The sequence below is a fragment of the Ciona robusta genome, chromosome 8, assembly GCF_009617815.1.
Source record: "Ciona robusta chromosome 8, ASM961781v2".
NCBI classification, from domain to species: Eukaryota; Metazoa; Chordata; class Ascidiacea; order Phlebobranchia; family Cionidae; genus Ciona; species Ciona robusta.
In genome coordinates this window covers 7,855,679-7,878,427 of record NC_143242.1, presented here as the reverse complement: position 1 = coordinate 7,878,427, position 22,749 = coordinate 7,855,679, and the positions used below count along the sequence as shown (strand labels likewise).

General features: G+C 36.2%; 4 protein-coding genes across 5 annotated transcripts; 3 read left to right on the top strand and 1 right to left on the bottom strand.

The window, feature by feature from the left end:
- Positions 1-1,012: 1,012 nt before the first annotated feature.
- Positions 1,013-15,974, top strand: LOC149733028 (metal cation symporter ZIP14-like). 2 transcript variants are annotated; one of them, XR_016385556.1, is made up of 2 exons: positions 1,013-3,226; positions 15,927-15,974. XR_016385556.1 is itself a non-coding variant. In XM_089883036.1 (1 exon), exon 1 carries the CDS (start codon positions 1,623-1,625, stop codon positions 3,108-3,110), a length of 1,488 nt encoding a protein of 495 aa, XP_089739162.1. In that variant the 5' UTR covers positions 1,013-1,622; the 3' UTR covers positions 3,111-4,382. The 2 variants fall into 2 exon arrangements, 1 of the variants encoding a protein (XP_089739162.1); XM_089883036.1 differs by lacking the exon at positions 15,927-15,974 and having other exon boundaries at positions 1,013-4,382.
- On the top strand, positions 7,525-8,840 carry LOC149733030 (ubiquitin C-terminal hydrolase PSMD14). The gene has a single exon (XM_089883042.1). The coding sequence runs from the start codon at positions 7,587-7,589 to the stop codon at positions 8,517-8,519; it is 933 nt and encodes a 310-aa protein (XP_089739168.1). The 5' UTR covers positions 7,525-7,586; the 3' UTR covers positions 8,520-8,840.
- Positions 9,604-13,241, bottom strand: LOC149733029 (solute carrier family 52, riboflavin transporter, member 3-B-like). Its single transcript, XM_089883037.1, has 6 exons — positions 12,818-13,241; positions 12,341-12,489; positions 11,864-12,100; positions 11,027-11,586; positions 10,716-10,798; positions 9,604-10,352 (listed from the first exon to the last, which is right to left on the bottom strand). The coding sequence occupies exons 1-6, from the start codon at positions 13,025-13,027 to the stop codon at positions 10,134-10,136; spliced, it is 1,458 nt and encodes a 485-aa protein (XP_089739163.1). The 5' UTR covers positions 13,028-13,241; the 3' UTR covers positions 9,604-10,133.
- LOC149733027 (uncharacterized) lies at positions 13,407-22,237 on the top strand. The gene is made up of 14 exons (XM_089883027.1): positions 13,407-13,689; positions 14,206-15,367; positions 15,673-15,828; positions 16,163-16,276; positions 16,945-17,717; positions 18,236-18,363; positions 18,696-18,808; positions 19,133-19,208; positions 19,515-19,813; positions 20,087-20,185; positions 20,394-20,457; positions 20,745-20,855; positions 21,211-21,373; positions 21,759-22,237. Exons 2-14 carry the CDS (start codon positions 14,225-14,227, stop codon positions 21,958-21,960), a joined length of 3,441 nt encoding a protein of 1,146 aa, XP_089739153.1. The 5' UTR covers positions 13,407-13,689; positions 14,206-14,224; the 3' UTR covers positions 21,961-22,237.
- The last annotated feature ends 512 nt before the right edge of the window (positions 22,238-22,749 follow it).

Here is a 22,749-nt window from a genome sequence, read left to right as displayed (position 1 = left end):
GATGTCCCATCTCTCCCCGTTCTACTATATTTATTTCTTAAAATACGTTAGCGATTAGCGAAGATGATGTAATTCAAAGAAGGAACTATGGGATTTTGATGCTAACAATGTTCCATCTTACCCTACATTTTAATGTATTGTAATGCCAATGCCATAGCCCATATACCACAGATGAGGGAGGCCAGTCGTAAACTCGTTATACCTTGTATACCAGTAGTCACATACACTACAAGGTACCGCGTATTTAACTTTGTAGATAACAATTGTTACGAGCAATTTCCGTCGATAGTTTTGCCCAGAGTCGTATAAACACCGAGTAGTCCAACTGCCGTCTATGTGTGTCCAAAATAGAGCGAAAGTGGTGACTTTGACAAAGGGTTTAAACGAACTTGTTAAGTTTTGTTTGTGTTTTCCTATTGTGGGAAGGTGTAAAACAGCTTCTATTTACCTTACCAAACATTTTTTAGAAAAAATGTATAAATTTAGCCCTATTAAATGACTAAAATGTCGCAAATCAACCGCTTCTAATTCTAATTTTTGACTTTTTTTGACACAGAAAACAAATAACACATGTTTTTTACATTTTTCAACCTTTAAATTTGTTTTTGGGCCCAAGTTTTTCTATAATTTACCGAAAAACATACATTTTCCCTATACCTACTGTGTTATTTTGGAACCAAATTGCCGTTCAATTTGTGTTTTACGTAACAATGGGTTGGACTACTCGGTATTTCTATGGCTCTGGTTTTGCCCAAAGGACAAATGTGCTTATAATTGTACACGCTACATATTACTTGACAGAGAAACGTGAAACCCAAAGGGATGATTGAGGTTATTATTATTTATACGTTTAACTCAAAATAATTGTTCATTTTGCGACGGTTATTCGCGGATTAATTTTAAATGTGGTCCCCTATTTTTTTCAATATCTATGTTTAGGACTTGCACCTGCAGGGGATGTGTAAAAGTGTCACATATGTGACGTCATTGGCGTGACGTGTTTCGCGGTAGATTTAATATGAATGAATGAATGTAACTTACTTTATCCTCGCGTGGCCGGAAAACGACAGTCTTAACTAATTCCAAACGTGTCGAAGTCTTTAGATTAAACGTTAAAACGCTTTACTGCAGTTACTATATCGGGAACAATTTATTGTATGAGCGTTATAATTGTTGTCCCGAATCGCAATATTTATGAATTACGTACTTGATAGGAAACGTCTTAGAATAGGTTTAATTTACTCAGCTAGACTGTTATGAGGTAATGCCCTTTTTTCTGCGTTATTTTTGTGTTTAAAGTTTTATATTTTGGCTTATTGTAACTTGGTAGTTTCTTCGTTTATGGATAACACATGTGTAAATAGATTATTGAGGGAATCGGCCAACTCTGGTCTAAATCCCATGGCATGCTTTTCTGTAGGACCTCACTGATATGGAATCGATTATGTAAGAACAAAAAGGGACTATTAACCCAACACCCAGGATGCTGGTCATCCTACAACCCATTAGTGACCAATTGGTTGGAGTAATTATGCTTAATTGTCTTACCCAATGGTACATCATTGTATGTTCTAACTTCCAAAGATAAACTTGACTTTTACTTTATCAGATCCTCGGCAATTATGATTAGTTTGAAACTAGTTGTTGTATCTTTTGTATTACTCCATACCTCACATTCAAGCAAGAATGTCAAACTGAAGCAAAATAAAGATTGTGGAAAAGAAATTCTTCAATCTGAAACATCCGGAGTTAATTATCTTTTTCAAAAACATGGAAGAAACAGCACGATGGACCACCTTGGGTTGTATTTTCTTATGAACAATTTAACATACACTGGGCATAGTGGAACCCATGAGAATGAGTTCGACCATTACTTGAATTGTACGATATTTAAAACTCTGTCAGATTCTGGTGTTTCTATAGATAGAATAACCACCTCAGACTTCTCAACTATTTGCCCAACATTGCTAGAAGTTTTGGACAATTCATACGAACGAAAACTGCTGGAAAATGAAAGTGAGAACCTTGCACCCAGTCGTTCTAGTATTTGGGGTTTTGGGATTATTTCGGTCACGATAATCAGTTTGTGTTCCTTGGTCGGCATTAGTGTCTTGCCGCTCATGAAAAGGGATATTTACGATAAAATTTTGCTTTACTTGATTTCCCTAGCAGTTGGAACTTTGTCTTCGAACGCGATTTTCCAGTTAATTCCGGAAGGATTTGGAATTGAAGAAGATCCCATGACAGTGTGGAGATCGGCAATTATATTTGGTGGTTTTTATCTCTTCTATCTAACCGACCATATCCTTGAAAGGATATTCAAAGTCAGCCACGAACACGAAGGGATCCAGGATTTTGAGGATAATATGGTGACTGGTGAATCGTTTTTGAAAGGGAGTGATAAAAGTATCGTGAAGAAGAGTTTCCCCGTTGATGGGGAGCAAAAAACTGGTTCAGGCGATTCGTTATACGCAACTACATCACATGAAAGTGGAAGCACTTTGCTAGAAATGCCTAAAACTGTAGATAACCAGCAGTTTGACAATTACCAAGTTGATATACAGTGTGAAGTTGGTAGTGTTCCAAACAGACAATGCTGGGCGTTCAAAAACTACAAGTCGATTAAAACTGTGGCCTGGATGATAACGATAGCTGACGGGATTCATAACTTCATTGACGGGCTAGCAATCGGCGCTTCATTTTCTGTTTCAATTCTACAAGGTGTCAGCACTTCAATCGCCATCTTTTGTGAAGAATTCCCTCACGAGCTTGGTGATTTTGCCGTTCTTTTAAACGCGGGTATGAACATCCGCCAAGCTGCGTTCTACAATTTCGCTTCCGCCTGTTGTTGCTATCTTGGTCTAATTGTCGGCATTTTAATCGGGAATGATATGTCTTCAGCGAGATGGATATTTGCCCTCGCAGGAGGCGTTTTCCTTTACATCTCCCTGGCTGGTATGCTACCGGAAGCTAAAGCTCATTCACAGAACAAGAAGTTACGAGACCGACCATGGCTTTGTCTTATCTTACAACATGCAGGGCTTCTTACAGGCTTTACTATCATGTTTCTATTAACTTACTTTAAGGATTTAATATCAATATCATCGTAAAATAGCTTTTGTGCTGGCGAAATGGGCTAACTCTGGTATAAATCCCAGGTACTATAACATGCCTCACTTCGAGACCTCACCTGTATTAGAATATAATGTGCATATACATAATTGAGGTAATGGGTTCTTTGGAAAAACGCAGTCATTTTTTCTTCTTTGGGAAAACGCAGTCATGAAGTAACTGCCTTACTGTGTCATATTTGGCCACAGAAAAAAGTTTCAAAATATAGTTAGACCCTTTTTGTAAACCCCTGGATAAAACCCTGATTGTGCCATCATTTTTATAATGAGAACTTTGAGAAGTTTGTACAAATCATTTCCTCTTTATAACCATATACATTATCTTGTGCTTGTATCATTATGCGGTCGCTGTAACTAATTAACTACACAAGATATTTGGAAACAGAAAGTTTATAAAATCTGCCAATGTTTATATATTACCATGCAAAATAATAACAGTATTGTAAAATTTGTACTTACGGCGTTTTTTACTAAATGTATCTATAGTATATTGGGGTAAGATAAACCATGTTTTCAATTGAATATTTACAGAATTATATAATATTATCGTATCCTTACGACTCTAAAAGAGCTATGAGAAAATATGGAATATTATGTTATAACGGCATCCATCTTACCCTACAGTACCATACATTCAAGCTAGTTTATAATAACTTGCCGCATGTAATGCGTATCTGTTTTCTTTTGCCCGACCAATAGTTTTATTGAAGCATTAAATTAAGAATATTTATAATAATACCTTGGTAGCATCTGTTATAACGTTATTTATTTCTTCTTGCCAAATTATCTTCAAACCATATATGCAGTTAACAAATTAAACCAAAATCTTAAGTTCATTAGCTCATTTAAAATATCATATAGTAGGGTGGGGAAAGATGGGACACCTATTCATTGTATTTTCGCGTCTCATTTGGTAGTAAACAAAGAACATTTCAAGAATTATAAAACCTTATGACTCCCATAGACCGTTGTTAATTGTTTAAATCTCGATTGGGATATTTGGTTATTATGTAGTGACTACTGAAGGTGTCCCATCTTCCCCCACCCTACCATATTACCCATCTTCAAAATTGTTTATCTATTGTTAATCTTTTGGTGAAAAATTTAACTTTTTATATTTATCTTAGTATGTGTGTTTAGTTCAATTATCAGGTGGAGTTTTGTAACTGTGCTTGCTTATGTAATATATTTATGCAGTTATGATATTGTGCTGAAATAAACATGTATCCTGGTGGCCATTCATAAATATAACTTGTTGGATGGGACAATGACAGTTGTTATAACATGAGTGTTCTGTGTTATACACCTCGTGTTCGCTTTTTATTTCCCACATATGTAACTTTGTGGGCCTTTATTTTTTGTATGGATGACAACTTGGAGTCTTAGACAACCCATTAGTGACCACTAGATTGGAGCAATTGCTTTTAAGTGTCTTGCCAGGGACACATTTGCCTATAATGGTATCCGCATCAAGTCTCAAACTTGTAACCTCTGGCTCTCAAACCTGTTGGACTTTATGAATGCTTTCTATTTAAAAAGCAATGATTATCATTTTTGAGGTTAAGCTAGTTCAATTCAGATATTACATTGGAACTTGTATAAGGATCAAATTAAAAACTATATATTTAAATATCAATTCAATTTTTCCCCACCAGTAATATTAGTTATTAACAAAATTGCAAAATATTTTCTAACAAGTTAGGTAATGTTTTCATGGAAAATATTTTGTTTATGTTAACATGTGTAGCGGTTGATTGTGCTCTAGCACAGATTTAATGATATAAAGATAGCTAAATTTAACACTAATACATAAAGATTGAATATAAAGCAACGTTGTATAGCGAAAACAAAAGCATGACAGGAATAGAATGCAGTTTCGCTGCTTTCGTAACATCTACTTTCCCGTCATTCTAATCGTGATAATAAAACAATTACCCAGTTGTGTGTATGCCAGGCGAGGCAATTGCCACATGCTAATGACGCGTTTTATTGTTTTGCTACACGTGTTTTTCGTTATATAAACCTTTCACTTTCCTGTACTGTGAGGCAGTACGGGGCTTGCAATACCCTGCTGTTCTCACTTTGTCTCTAAGCTCGATGTCGCACTTTTACCGTACAATAAACGGTGATGTGCCGTACAAGTGTCGTGCAATGCGTTGCGGAGTCGGATAGCGCGTGCGTCGGGGCAGGATGGAACAGCGTCGTCGCGAGGCTTCGGAGCGCGAACCCACAACTTCAAAATTAGCCGCCCCCCCACAATTGGTGAACCGCTGGACACAATCCTTCCGATGGCAACTGCAGTCAACGGTGAATCTTTTTCTGTTTATGTACTTTATGCATATTGTGAGCTGACCACTCACAGGGTTTCACTAGTCTATGTGGCCCGAATACTATATACTTTATTACTGTTGAAGTAGGGTCCGACAAAGACCTCCAACTAGCATAACCGTTGAGTTGTTATGTGTGCTTTATACTTTATTACTGTTGAGGTGAGTCTGACTAAGACCCCAACAAGCATAACCGTTGAGATGGGTAAAATAATGTTTTCCCCCAACGAGTGATGGCAAAATGCCCTCTTATACCTATTTTTTAGGCTTATTGTGAGTTAATACACTCGCAGGGTTTCATTAATGTTATGGCCCGAATGTCTATTTCTTCTTTGGTCTTATATTTGTATGCATATTGTGAGTTAGCACACTCACAGGGATTCAGCTGCCTATACCTGATCCACTACCTTACAGTAAATTGTTCGCTTGTTACAGCAGAAGCCATTTGTCGTTTAAAACCCAGTTTTATCTCTACCTATATCTTACCCGCTCGTTATTGTATGTAAATATACAATCTCTATGGCATTAGTACTTTCTCTCCAATTTGTTTTTCAGACAATCTGCTGCTCGAGTATTGATACTCTACTGATACCCTGCACGACACTGCGAAAGCGTGAGCGAAATTTGATCAAATGTCCTCATCGATGCCTAGTCTAGTCTGCTCAACACAAGAAGTTGCGAATCTTGCAACAAGTCTACCGTCGTGAACATATCAAGTAGCGACAAAAAAAAAACAATTTCAAGATGAGGAACAAATGAACAATACTCGCGATTGCGGACGTATATGAAACCATTCTGTGTGGTGTGGGCATATTTGTAGCGGTTGATTGTGCTCTAGCACAGATTTAATGATATAAAGATAGCTAAATTTAACACTAATACATAAAGATTGAATATAAAGCAACGTTGTATAGCGAAAACAAAAGCATGACAGGAATAGAATGCAGTTTCGCTGCTTTCGTAACATCTACTTTCCCGTCATTCTAATCGTGATAATAAAACAATTACCCAGTTGTGTGTATGCCAGGCGAGGCAATTGCCACATGCTAATGACGCGTTTTATTGTTTTGCTACACGTGTTTTTCGTTATATAAACCTTTCACTTTCCTGTACTGTGAGGCAGTACGGGGCTTGCAATACCCTGCTGTTCTCACTTTGTCTCTAAGCTCGATGTCGCACTTTTACCGTACAATAAACTGAGATGTGCCGTACAAGTGTCTTACATCGGTGTGCAATGCGTTGCGGAGTCGGATAGCGTGTGCGTCGGGGCAGGATGGAACAGCGTCGTTGCGAGGCTGCGGAGCGCGAGCACAACTTCAACATTAGCCGCCCCCCACACATGAAAAATAAAATTTATTTATAATTTTAACTACGATATACTTTATTTTAACTACGATATAGTTTAAAGAACATTTCTCTATAATCGCAAATGTTATATTAATATAAGGAAACGTATACACTCCCGTATTTTTATCTGAAATTTGTCCCCAAAAAGTTTTGGTAGTTTCGGTCTTGGTATCATCTGTTCTAGCAAATCTTGCGTAAATTTCGAAGTTGCTTTGTCATTTCTGAAATGAATTCTCAGTTTGTTTTACGTTTAATTTCAACTTTTAGACAGCCGTAAAATCGTAATGTTATACCTAAATGACCATGTATTAGACCTATATGCACGGTACATTTATTTCGCATATTAATAAGCCAAAATAGAAACCCATTTTGTGTAATTGGTGCGACGTCACATGTTACACTGTTTGTAATAGGAAACGGTTAGCGTATGAAGATTGTGTACGCCAGTGAAAATCGCAAGCGACTTCGATATGTATTATATTTATAACCGTGTATTCAAGCAATTGTACCAGCCAGTTTGGTGAATATGGCAGTTTCTGACAAAATCTCATTTGTAAAAGTTATATTTTTAAAGGTTAATAGATTCTTCCTATTCCGATCCAAATTTGGCCTTTTTTTTGATCAATTGATGAGTTTTTATTATTGTGTGCATTACTAGAAATATATAAATCACAAATGCAGCTCCCATCTTTTTCAACTGGCCTGTATTTAAACATGAGTTTAACCGTGTTACATCATTTATAGATATTCATAGTGAAATCAAGTAATTTGTAATCTTACAATGGATCGATTGCTACGACTTGGAACTGGGGCTGGTGGGTTAGGGCAAGCACCTTCCGGGGACGCACCCATGGTCGATACTGCTGAGCAAGTTTACATTTCATCGCTAGCTTTGTTAAAAATGCTTAAACACGGTCGTGCTGGGGTCCCTATGGAGGTCATGGGGTTGATGTTGGGAGAGTTTGTGGATGATTATACTGTGAGAGTGATTGATGTATTTGCGATGCCACAGTCAGGCACAGGGGTTAGTGTGGAAGCTGTGGATCCAGTGTTTCAAGCTAAGATGTTGGATATGCTGAAGCAGACAGGGAGACCAGAGATGGTGGTGGGGTGGTATCATTCACATCCTGGGTTTGGCTGCTGGTTGTCAGGTGTTGATATCAACACGCAGCAGAGTTTTGAAGCTTTATCTGAACGTGCTGTGGCCGTTGTTGTTGACCCTATCCAGAGTGTAAAAGGCAAAGTGGTGATCGATGCTTTCCGTTTAATCAATCCAAATATGATGGTGTTAGGCCAAGAGCCAAGGCAGACCACATCCAACCTAGGCCACTTGCAAAAGCCATCAATTCAGGCTTTAATTCATGGCCTCAACCGGCATTACTATTCCATTGCAATCAACCATAGAAAGAATGAGCTTGAGCAGAAGATGTTACTTAACCTCCATAAGAGAAGTTGGATCGATAACCTTACTTTGGAGGATTACAATAACCACTGCAAAAAGAACGAGCAAACGACATCTGACATGCTCCAGCTTGCTAAAAACTACAAGAAAGCATTAGAAGAAGAGGAAAAAATGACGCCTGAACAGTTAGCTATTAAGAATGTTGGCAAACAGGATCCAAAACGTCATTTAGAGGAAAAAGTTGACTCGCTGATGACCTCTAACATTACACAGTGTCTTGGGGCTGTCATAGATACTGTTGTGTTTAAATGAAAATTCTATTTTTCGTTGTAAAATCCTTCATAACTGTTTAAAGTATTGACATAGGTTTGTCCATCCAGAAAATTAACCCAAATTTTTATCAAATCCTTGTCTAAGATTCAAGTTTGTTTATCCTATTATAAATTTTATATTAGGATAACACAATTTTTGTTTGTTTTGGCTATTTCATTAACTTAAAAACTTCACAATTCACAACAGCTGCTTTCAAAGTTCCCTAACCATATTTTTGTGCTTTTCATTCAGTGAAATTCCTGCTATAAGTAAATGTGCTGTAGCCTGTATTATATAAGGATGTTGTACCCATGCAACTAAGCTCTTGTGGTGGTAGACAACAAAACTGAAGCCTTAGGACCAATTCAATGAATTTGAGATCATTTGAGTTCAGTATTTAGTAAGCCTAGTAAGGTATGTTTGAATAAGCAACATGCAGCATAAGGTGTACTAAACAGTTAAACAATTCCTGTAACAGACAAAACCAATACATATATTTGCTGAACAATTCCTATAAAGTTTATAAACCATGCACCAAACAAACATACACAAAGTTACATAAGTGGTCACTTGTACTGGCTGTCACTGCCATGCCACACAAGGATAAATAAGTTACATTTAATTTTACATTTGTTTAACAATTCTTTTAACACCATACCGACTGCCACTGCCAAGTCCGAGATAAATAAGTTGCATTTAACACCATATGCGTAAGCATTATATTTTCTACACAAAATAAGTTAAATAACATGCTTTGTCAATTAGTCTGAAACCCTCAATGCATATAATTATTAAATAATTCTTATAACACCAGACCACTAGTACACCACATTATGCGTGTTAATCAAATTCCTGTAACAGGATTTACCAACAGCCTGTTCACAAATAGTTCTCATAACAGGCTGATGTGACTTCCCATAATAATAATAGGATTCCAACATAGCGTGGACTTTGACCAGACAACATTTTTAACACTTTCCTGGAACAATAGATAAGCTTGTGGTCACATTGGCACTGATTGTATAACATGTATAACACATTCTCATGGTGCTATGTCGGCCTATTTAGAAATAATACACATAACTGGTATAGGAGCTTTTGTATTGTATGTTCCTATAATCTGTTTCACAGCCTTAAAGCAATAACACATAAAAGATTCTTTTAAATTATAATTATCACATCTATTAAAAAATAAAACAATATTTCTCAAAGAGAATTTTTTGGCAATTGTTTTGTAAGGGAAAATAAATGTAAAATATTTTTTTAATTCCTTATGAAAAAAGATCACAAAACAATTGCCAAAAATTCTTTTTTAGACAATTTTAATACACTATGCGTCAACACTCAACAGCATAAACCTAAATACAATAAACTGGAATAGCATTTCAATAATTGCCCCATTCGCAATGTACATGCTAATTAAAATCACGATGTGTATGTAATAAAACAATTATAAGTTTTAACACAAATAAAACACACTACAAACAATTTTGTATAGTAGGATAAAAAATCTTTAAAATACCATTCATTTTTATTTAATGGTACATTGACTAGTTCATAAAAAAAATAAAGAGCAAATTAAACATTGCACAATATTAGAGATCTCTAATAAAGTTAAGCACACACAGTGAGACATGGGTCACCAGACACAAAGCTCATAAGGTGAGGAACATTCACAAAGGGAAATATTAGCAATGCTCCAGTCATGGACCCCGCTTGTATAGCTGCACCATACCACACTAATGACTTACGACTGCCTCGAAGTCTGAACACTTGCGCGATTGAAACTTTGATGTAAGAAACAAGACCAACAAATAGAATTTGGGACAAAACCTAGGAAAATTTGAATAGAGATAAAGTTACATCCTAATCCTACAAATTCACTTCAGTAAACATTGTAAAATTACGTAAGTCTAAATTAAACGCAGTAAATATTAACATTAGATATCAATATATAAACTGTTGCTGTCGAAAATATTACATCTGTTACTTAAAACAGTTTTTTTTTGCTTTTATTTACATTTGTACGTTGTGGTAAGACAACATTGATACAGACGCTGGTGCACAAACAAAAAGAGGGATTTTAAAAATAAGTATAACATTTTTGACAGCAACAGTTTATATTAAAATCTACTGTTAATATTGACTGTGTATGATTTGGCTTGTTTGTATGGTATACATTTGTATCTAACTTACCATTAAGACCGCCCCACTTGGTTCATTGATAAGTATAGGGCACGGACTTCCTTTTGCTAGGACCATCAAGTAACTTCCAAACCCTGTGTAACAAATACAATAAAATAAACATTAAACAACATAATAGGTATTGTTGGATTTATCATTTAACTTGGTAACAAAAATAACAATATCTAAGAGAGTTTTGGCCTAGGACCGTAGGTTATGTAGTTTAGGTTCTAAATTCATAACACTGTATACTAAGTATGTGTAAACTGTGAAGTAGTCATTGTCACTAGCTACTAATTTACCATACATAAAAATGACCTTACCGCAAGCACATGTTGCCAGTATCCCAAGAAGTAATCGTGAAGTCATGGGGAAAAACATGGCAATGAGACACGCCACAGGGTTGGCCATGTTTCCTAGTGTTGCTGCTAAATGGTAAGCAAGTTCCCCATAAGGAAGTGAAGTATAAGAAGACACAGATGGTAGAACTCCATTGGATAAACTATTTATAATGAAAATAATGACCAGAAAGTAAACGTAGTCATATTTTGTAAGGGTTGGGGGTTCTTCTGCTACTAAAGCTGCATCAGAAGCGTCAAAATTTTGTTCATTGGTTTCCTTTTTAAATGATGTTTGCTGTTGGTATTCTGATTTATTGCGACCGCTCGAGTCAGAATCTACCATTTCTAACGAGTCATATGTGTCGTTTATGGTTTGTGATGCAGTTGGATATTCAGAAGTATCGACTATACTCCCTTGCTTGTAAGTTTGTTCTTGTGTGCGGAAATGGGTGGCAACTTTGGTGTGGTTCAGCAGGAAAAATGCAATCCCGCATAAAGCCATCATAATGCATAGGAGAGCAAAGAACACAGATTCAGAAAATCTGAAATTTTCAAAATTGGAATAAACAAACTGCTATTATTTATATTATAATATTAATTATTATGAAAATATTCTAAATATTAGTTTTCCGGTAAAAAAAAACTATTGTACCAATGTTTCATCTGACATACGATACCACGAGACATCGTCAGAGACTTCAACCTTATGTCTTGCTAGCAAAAAAATGCTTTAAAATGTTTTTACTAGAAGGGCTACTATTTAGAGTACAACATTATGCCTGGTAGCAACAGTAGCAAAATACTTTACAAATACAATACCTTGGGCTTTCATAATGAGTTTGGATATGATAGGTTGTTGTGTTGGTAGTTTCATTATACGAGGACACGTTTAAACACCGTGTGTTCCCAATTCCTTGTGCAAGGGCAAATATACTGGGCATGAATCCACTTAAACCTTCCCCGATGAAATAAGTCGTCAAAAACACGCTCTGGAATCGATTCATGAAAGGTAGAAATGTAACTGAAGAAGTGCAATCCACGAACGCAAGAGCGTACCTAGAATTTTGAACAAGTTGTTTAACAAAAAGAATTGTGTAGCAATATCGGTTTTTGAAATATACACAGCATAAAATGTAGCCAATTATATACATTAGTATTTAAAAATAAATGTTTGTGTGTGTTTTAAATATAAGTTGGTCTGTACTTACAATATGTCCATTTTAAAAGTTTATTTAATTTTGAAACGTATATGTGTTTCTATTATCACAAATCATAAAACAGCAACAAATCGCCTACCATAAAGCAAACAAGGCCACGCTATACTCTTTTCCTGCAATAACAGCCGTGTGGTTCCAAAAAAAGCAGAGCAACAAACATGACAAAGTACCAATGGACACAATACTGTATATCATTGCATTCTGGTTGAAATACTTTGAACACATTGCCTGGAAAACAAGGCAAATGATAGGGTATAACACAACAGTGAAGATTAGGTTAATTAAAATTACAAAGAGAAGAGAATTAGCAACAAAAAGTTGTTAAAATATGCTGTGGGTAAAAACTACTAAAGAAAATTATTGAATAAAAGTGTGGCTGTTACTATGAGGAGTAACTATGACTCTCTTAAGGTAGCCAAATGCCTCAGTCATCTAATTAGTGACGCGCATGAATGAATTAACGATCTAACAGACAATATAAAAAAAAATTGTATTTAAATAATACAAGTTAAGGTGTAAGGATAGTACAATAAAAATAAATAAAACCTAAATATACCTGCATTAAAGTGACTATAAGTGGTCCTAAGTTCCCAATTTGTGAGATGACGGTTAAGTAGGACGGCAACTGCCATTGTTCGGGAGCTAAAGCTACAATTGCGGGTAATTCAACCCAAACTCCATTGACTGCTATCCATGCACCAGCTCCAAATATAAGGACAAGTATTTGCATGAGAGTCTTAGAGCTATTCCACCAACTGCCCTCCATTATTACAGCTAGTTTAAAAACCTAAGAAATATGTAAATAAAGTTGGTCAAATTATTGCCTCAAAAATAAAATCCTATTATTGCCCCCAAAAAGTTTATTCATTTTTTAAATCTTTGCATAAAATTCTGTGCCATTGTTCTGCTAGATCTAATTTTCCAAACCAATTTTGTCGATCACTTTACAACACTGCACTTACAAGTCACATTTTACACTAATACAACATATACTCTCACATATATACAAGCTAGTCAGCGTGACTCAATCCCAGGCAATATGTTATAGCTCGGCACGAACCTTTTTCCTCTACCTGCCTTTTTCGTTTTAAAATACCGAACTAACATACGAGATTAGGACGCGTGTGTGGCAAAAAAGTGTGTTTTATGGTTTATACAATATCCGTTTAACCACAAACTTAAAAATGCTTAAATAAATTTTGTCTGGCCAGTGTTTAGTATTGTAGAAATATGATATGTTATCATAGATTTGCACAAATGTCGACTGAACATTTCGTCGGTGCTCGTTGCGCCCTCTCGTGGCCGATTTACACGGTGTGCCTTCCCATCATGCATTGCGACTCGTTAACCTCACGGTGGCAAATGAGAAAAAAGTTTCTCAAAAACCTTTTGCAAACATTTGTGTCTGATTAAAGACTATTATTCAAGGTATGTTAAACTTAAATAGTTTTTTACCAAAAATTAATTCTATTATTGTCAAATTTTTGTTGTAAGCATATTTTAGTAAAAATTAATTTTATAATTTTAGTGTTCGAACAATTTTTTTTTAAATAAATTAATATTTTTATTTTATGCGTAAAAATATATTTTTTATACACACAAAACTCTAAACATTTTAGCAAATCGAGGAAAAAATAAAACAAGTATTTTAATTTGAAGGATAATTAGTTATATAAATATATGACTGAATATTTCTGTTTTGTTGTTAACAATCATAACGTAATAAATAAGTAAATAACGATGTTTTGATGTTGGCTAGACGCAACGTTGGTGTAATTAAGTTTAAATTTTCCCGAAACAGCTATTTATTTATATATTAATTATTTAAAGATAACGACTTGTTAAAAAGACAACTTTATTGTGTTTGTTTATTTATAAAAGTGCCGGAAAAAATTATTTTCTCAGACGTAAAATCTTAATCATAAATAAAAATATGTTTTTCAGATTATTTGTCTCTCTATCCATGGACGTAGTTGAAGCCGCTACATTTCCATCGCAAACAGATCACATTCAACATGAAGTTAAAGATTATTTATCAACTTCTACCAACGAGACTTTGTTGAAAGAATCCGATGATAAAGTTATGGATTCAAAACCCCAAGACAGCTCGTTCGAAATTAGCAACGACAGTTTTTCGAGCGATGACTCGTCAGTTTATGCCTCTCCTGTTGGAGACTTGAATGAAGCAGAAACTAAAATAAATGAGAAACATAAAAAACAGGATGAAAATGAAAATAATAAAATTGCGCAAATGGACATTGAAGAACAAACTAGAAACCAGACAGAAATGGATAAGCAACATGAAAAACTTGATGAAAACACAGATATTACGGAAATGGAGATTGGTAAACAGACAGAAACGGGGAATAAAACGGATAAACTGAGTGAAAAAACAGGAGAAAACATGGAGGTTTTGCAGATGGAAATTGATAAACAAAATACAAACGAGACAGTTATGAAGACTAAAATTAATGAGGTGAAAGAAAAACTAGAACAAAACGCTGGTAATAAACAGATAGACATTGATAAAGAAAATACCACTGGGGTAGTTACTACACCAAAGGGTAATGAAGAAAATATTGCCGAGGAAAATACTGCAGTAAAAACGACTGAAAAAGTTCTTGGCGAAATTTTAGATGAAAAAAATGAAACAACTTTGCAAGGGTGCCAACGAAGTTCAACAGATGGAAAGGGTGAAGGTAAAAATAATGGCAATGATGCAATAATCAAGCAAGAAGCTGATGATATGAATGAATCTTTATCAAGCATTGAAGAACTTCAAATTGATGAAGATTTGAAACCTGAAACTTCAGTTGAAAATATGAAAATAAAGCAGGAAATACCGGATGTTACTGCTAGTAGCGAACCATTGGTGTCCAACACTGCTACTTCGAGTGTGACTACTATGAGTTCTTTAATGGAAAACGAACTGTTCAAAATTCTGTCCCAAGATCAAACACCTATTTCATCACCAATATTAAGCCTACCATGCAGTAGCATAACAACTGACACAGGGACGAGCTCTAAAACAGGGGTTGCAGTCAAAACAACTGTCATACCAACTTCCCATCCAAGTGGACCACAGAATAGGAAGCGTGCTAAAGAGGTAAAATATTTTGTGTTGATTGTGTTGGGAAATAAAAACATAGATTGGAAAAATGTTTCTATTCTGTTGATATACTATAGGCCTATAGCCTAAAGGTAATATGAATTTTGGACTCTTTGAATAATGTAGGTATTTAGTAATAACCTACAAAGTTATATACGTGGTAACTCGTAAGCTGGCACGAGTTGTATGAAACAGAAAACCTGTGTAACTTATAACCACTGTTGTTGCCCCGCCATGTGAGGATAAATATGTTACATTCATTCAAAAAAGGATAAATTGATTAAAAATTGATTTATTTTTAGGTTTTCCTTGTGAAAAGTATCCAAACACAAGAAAAACCGTCAATAACAACGGCAAAAGCGAAGATTCGTCCGATTTTTGACGACGTTAATCCAAAAAATAAATCAAATGCATTTCCCATCATTTATATTGGTGCACCTAACATACTAGATATGCAGGTATTAATAATTGGAGTTTTAGTGCATTTATAGGGTAATGTGTACTGTAGGACCTCACCCATAAATTATAGAATAGAGTTTGCATATACAATGTTGAGGTAATGGGCCAACTCTGGTCTAAATCCGAGGTCCCATGGTGTGCCTAACTGTAGGATCTCCCCATATAGAATAGAATGTGCATATACAATGTTGGGGTAATGGAACAACTCTGGTCTAAAACCGAGGTCCAAGGGCATACCACGCTGTCTATAGAATTTAAGTAATATTTTAAAGATTATGCTGTATATGTAACCCAGTGGTAATCCCATAACCCACCAATACATATAATACATAGGCTTATAGAAAGCAAGTTAAAGCAGAAGAAGAAGCTTCCGCGAAAAAGTTACCAGAAGTCCCAACGAGTTATTTGGATGAGGAGACTGGCCAGATGGTTGTTACCAAAGCAGAGGTTAATATTCTGATTGTTGGCTAATAGTTTGCATGAAAAGAAAACATTATTAAAAAACTGTTCTGCTAGGTGCGCTGTAAATCTAATAAAGTTGTTGTAGCAATTACTCTGAAAACCGATGTTTTAACCTCCTATTCTGCTTTTCCTCTTTATTGGGGTACAACACTTAACAATATTAACCATGTCATTTTAAGTGTTATTGCCCTAATAAAGAAAACCTGAACAAAAGGTCAAAACTAAAGTTTTCAAAGAAATATTTTGCCAGCACAGTTCTATCATAGTTATAACATGCATGCCCGCAATGCAAATAACTTTTTTTGCTTTTTTGTTTACCTAAATTTTTATAACTGTTTTTGTGCTAAGTTGGTATAATAACATTTAAGCAGAAATGATGTTTTAGACTGTCTGGCAGCAGAAGTAACAGGATAATAATAATACAGTCGGGTGGGAAAAACAGGACACCTTTTTATTCTATTTTCTCTTCCGTTTAATAGTAAACAAAGAACACTCAAAGAATTATAAAACCGTATCTTCACGACTCCCATGGACCGTTGTTATTTGTTTAAAACACGATCAGGATATTTTTTACATTATGTGCTAAAGTAAAAGTGTTTTCCATCTTACTTCCTACTCTATTAATTGTTGACATATATTTGTTTATTTTATAGAACAAGCCCACCCCCACAGTATCCAATGCATTAAAGACAATACCCCTGGACACCAATACATCAAGTATCACTAAGAATGTCACCAGCACTACAAGCACAGGGAAACCATTCAAATTCATTGTGGCTTCAAAACAAGACCAGTTCAGCGTCAGAAAAACAATGAAGGCTTTTCTACCTGATGGTGAAATGAAGGAAATACGAACAAAGTCAACTTTCTCGGTCCCGCTTTCTAAATCATTAGTGACATCATTTGAGGATGATTCAAGCCCAAGCATGGTGTATACAAGCCCCCTTGACAACAAGAAACCTGCTCATAAACCTTTAGTTTACCCTAAGCCTATAAGAATAGACAAACCTAGCAACAAAGTTATTCCAGCTTCAACTAAGATATCAACAGTTAGCGTTAAGTGTACGCCAGTCACGCCAACGGTGCTGAAACCGACTACACCCGTGGTTCTACCAATTCCAACGTCATCAGAATCGGGTCGACCGTTTAAACTAATCGTTCGCAAGCGATCACCCATGAACCAAGATGGTAAAACAGTTCTACCCAAAGTCACAATATCCACAGCTACCCTTAGCACCACAAGCTCCACCATCAAAGTTGTGAAACCTGATGCAAACCAAGTCTATAAATGGAAGCTGCAGAAACCAATGAACAAATCCGAGATTGTTCAAGTTTTAAAACCAAACTTAGCGAAAACAAGCTCCCCTTCGAGTTTCAAACCAACAGTAACAACAATTCCAACAACTGCAGTCAATAAACAAGAAATGTAAGAACCTTTTTTTTTCTTTCTTAAATAACTCCACATGTGTTAATTTTGTTTGTATTGGCTTTATTTGTGGTTAAGGTCCTGCAGTGTGGCACGCCATAGGTATTAGTTTAGTTGGCTCATTACCACAATAAATTTAAATAATAAGACAAAACATCCCCAAATTTGTAAACTTTATAAAACTCCTGTTTCAAAATTTGGGAGTCATGTGTCTAACGCTGCGCAAGTAACTGTGTCACACCTCTTGCAGACTGATAAACATGACACGGAGTAGGAATAGCTTACAAAGCATGGGATATGATAGCATGGGATATGATAGCATGGGAAAGATAGGACATGGGATAGCATGGGAAAGATAGAAATAGCTTACAAAGCATGGGATAACAATTCTTTGTGATAAACTTTAGGTCCACAGCTCACAGGTGTCCTATCACCCAGCCACCCCTAATATTATGATTCATTATTTATGACTTCGGTAACGCATTATATACCACACCCCAACCCACACGTTTCCACAGACCAACCACCAAAGTTGTGACAGTAAGCAAACCCCTCATAAAAACCGGTGGTTCCCAAGAAAAGTTGGTTCTTCCCAAGAAGGTTGATCAACTCGTTAAGTCAAAAGAAAGAAGATTCACAAGGAAAGGTAAAAAGTAAAACTAATCTTGGTTAACTATCTGTAATTATCTGTCTTAAACACTGCTGTGGCCCAATGGGGTTACAGAGCTTACTGTTAGAGGATATGAATTGATAGCTTGTTACTGCAACCATTATACAGAAAAAACAATCACCCACAAAGTTGCATACGTGGTAACTCGTAAGAGGGCACGTGGTGTATGAAACAGAACACCAGTGTTTTTAAAAGGACTGTTGTTGCCCTGCCACGTGGGAATATATAAATTTATCATCGTTACCCAACTGTGTATAGAAACTCATATATACACATAAACCCAACCCTCAGCCATAGTTATACACCAGGTATGCTGGTAATGTTTGAAGATGGAGTGAAACAGTGGGTCGACAGCATGCGTAACGTAACTTACGCTGATGATGAACCAATCAAGTCATGGAGGGTCAAACCTGGTACCAAGGTAACGCTCTATTGGATAAACATGGTATTATACAGTGTTCTAATTTTGCTGTATTTTGAAATTTAAAACAAGTCTTCTGCTGACTTAAAAAAGTGCATTTTACTACAAAAGTATTCTGCTAATGTTAAGACTGTCTTAAGGATGGGATTAGGGAGTGATGGGTCAACTGTGGCCTAAATCCCAGGACCCATGGCAGGACGCTGTGAGACCTCACCTACATAGAATAGAACAGTGTCTTGTGTGAGATTTATGCTAGAGGAGATCTACACTTGTTTCTATACAAGAATATATATATAAATTTAAAACGAATGCATCCTTATCCAGGTTGCTGTTAAATATTCCGATGGTTTATTCTACGATGCTGAAGTCATTTCATCGTACGATGGATCTTCTACGACTGGTGGGTTATGTTTCATATTTATCAACGAATAAATTTATTTGAAAAAAATTATCCTATATATATTCACTTCGAAGCGGGCACAAAGTTTTTGATACAGAACACCTGTGTCATAAAGACTGTCGCCGTCACGCGAGGATAAATAAGTTACATACGTGGTAACTCGTAAGCGACACGAGGTGTATGAAACAGAACACAATCATGTGTTATAAGAATGTCGTTGCACGACATGCGAAGATAAGTATTCATATTTCTCCACCACACTAACAGCCACATTAATCCATGTTATAACTTCATTACACCCAACAGAAGCAGATACTGCAGAAAAGAAACCTGTTGAAAAACCGCAGCCCAAAACCCCTGTGCCACCCATAAAGAAAGTTAACAATATCCTGAACCGACCTGTTAGGAAAACACAAACTATAGAAGCGAAAAACAAAGTCACAAAGCTTCCGAATCAACCTGAAGACCCGAAACCACTTCCTGCTAAAGATGAAGAAATTGCTACAGAAACGAACTTGGCAAAGAAAAGAACTCCAGTCGTAAAATACCAGAAAAGGAATTTGAAGCGGAAGCTCTCACCACCTCCTATGGAGACTGCTGCCAGTGTGAGTGTTTTATGAATCCCATCCTTTTTGTTTCATTTTAAAATTACCACAAAAAATTACCACAATAGCTAGAAGTATAATTTTATTATTTGGAATTTTTTGAAGAGTAATATTTATCCTGCCATGACGGGGCAAGACAGTTGTTATAACACCAGTGTTCTGTTTCATACATTAAGAAGCTAAACTATAAATGCTTGTTATAATTTTGTGTGTTTTGTTATAATACCATTGGAATATCGTCAAAATCTCATTAGATAACTTCACATTCCTCAGGAATCCGACGAACAACCGGTTCTTAAAGTACCTCGTGTTCACATCAAGAAAATGGCAGAGAAATACACAGTGTCTTGTGAATCGGATGTTTCAGATGAGGTGGGAAATATAATGATGTATATTCTATATGAGTCCTATAGTGAGGCATGCCACTTAGGATTTAACCCAGGAAGATTGTAGGGGTGTCTAGGGTGAACATGTCAGCCCAACTTATTAAACAGGGGTGACATCATATGTTTAAGTATTATTTTTCCGTTTGTTTTTTAATACATATATTATTTAAATTTGTTTTATTTTGTTCAAACAGACGGATAAACAGCAAAGTGTGGCCCACCCACCTTCCACTGCAAGCAAAGCTGACAATTCAGAAGGTAACTTGTTTCAATTGACTTTATTTAAGGATAACAGCTTATACATAGGTGTCTAAGGATAAATACCCAAAATAGCAGCAGTGTCGAGCCTCGAACCCATTCAACCACTGTACCAGACAATGATTTTAAGAGATTTTGTTTATTAATTGTAAGTTCACCCACAGATGAAGTATTAAAGATATTCATGAGCAAATATTACACTTTCATCATTTAGTTAAAACGCTCCTGATAAGAAATTCAATGTTTTGCAGATTCTTTTGTAAATTATATTCCGTTTTCCACTGCAGGTGAAGTTATAAAGACAAAATGTCCGACCTGTTTCCTCGTATTTACCGACGAAAGCGATTTCAATCGACATCACAAGAGTGTTTGTCACGCACAGGGAGTCTCACTTACTGGTATGTTGTGTGTGCTATGATAACTAGATACTTAAAAAGTTTAATATTCTAACTTAAATGTAGCAGTGTTCTGTTTCATACACCTCATGCCCGCTTACAAGTTACCACGTATGTAACTTATTTATCCTCGCATGGTGGGGCAACAACAGTTGTTATAATAACACAGGTGTTCTGTTTTATACATCTCGTTGAAAATTTTTTTATAAAATCTTTTTTTTAAAAGTTTTTGCCAAAGGATACACACTACTTTATCTTTGAGTTAGTTTCTGACTGTTGTGCTGGAGTAACTTTACATGGAAGGATCAAGTTTTATGTTTGTGCAAGGACAAACTAAATATTTATTTTCTCATTGCAGTACGACCAGGAGGTGTGTTATCCATAACCACCCCTGTTGAGGTGGACGAGAATGCTGGCCCTCCCCCTATTTTCGCCACCGAGCTGAAGAAACGCGAAGATGCCGAAAGCAAAGAAGAGGAATACGTTCCGCGATCCCCGGGAGGAAAAAGATTATTTCGCCGGTAGGAAGTTAATAACTGTTGATATGCTTGTGTTGTTAACAACTTATAATATCTTCGAATACGATAGCGAAGATCAAATTAATAAAAACAACGAAGAGAGGATAGCAACAAAACGACAGTTGTTAAAACTCGCTGCGGGTAAAAACTACTTTCTATTCTGTATGGGTGAGGTCCGTGAGGGATTTAAGACCAGGGATTTAGGCCAGACTTGGCCCATTACCCCAGAAAAACTACTTTAATAAAAGTATTAAATAAAACCAACATACAATAAACTCACCAGTTGTACTTCTTGAAACAAATTAAGATGTAATTGGAAAAAAAAGTGTGGGTTAAAACAGATGTTATTTGTTGCCAAGGGTTATATTAAACAGCTATTTTCCCGCAGTGGTACACGCATTCTACACCGATGGCAAACTCCTAAAGGTAGCAGTCGTTGGTACAACGGCAAGATCTTACGCCTTCTACCAAACAAAGTTGGCAAGTCGGAATTCGAAGTAGAATATACGGACGATGACCATGACGTTGGGCCGTATGCTGTCACACTGTGCGATGATTATCCCCATGATATTCGTGTTATTATTAGATGAGATCCATTTGGTTCAAGTTTTCTCATGTTTCCAATCATAGACGCCAAACTTTATAAACACAGGGGAGGCAGGGATAGTTAGAAACACAATCCTGTGAAACAAAATTGACTTAATAATTGTAACGTTTACTGATTAATGCAAAACACTTTAGGGTTGGCCTGCCTACCCTGCCACCCCAGGTTTGGCGCCTTTGTTTCAACCACTGCGTTTCCTGCCATTTGTTTCACCGACGTGTTCGGTTTGTCGTCAAAATATAAAATTCCAGCGTTCCTGTTAAGCACGTGAGAGTGTCATCTGCATAAACTACGTGTAGAAAGTACACCCAAATATCCTGATCGTGTTTTAAACAATTAACAACCGTCTATGGAAGTCGTGAGGACACGGGCAAGTTTACCAGAAAGAAACAGAATGACAACTTCGCATGTTAACTGCTAAAGAGACCTTTGTATTATTCGCTTTTCGTTTTGGCTAGGGCCTCACTATACGCAACACGGTAATGTTGCAGTGTCTAAAATAAGATGCTCTAAGTACCACTACGTCTTTTGCAGGGACAGGTAACCATTAAACTCGTCTTGCGTGTTTTCGTACCTTTAATTGGTGGAATTCGTTTTTATGGGAGTCGAATTTTGGCTTAGCATGCGCTGTGTTTAAACCGTTACGTTCGGTGTTTTACTTTCGCGTGATGTAAACTTGAAATTTTACCTAAAAATAAACGAAGAAATACAGTTCAGTTTCACGCCTTAATCGCTATTTTTTGTTCGAAAAATACAAAACGCGTACGCAAATGTG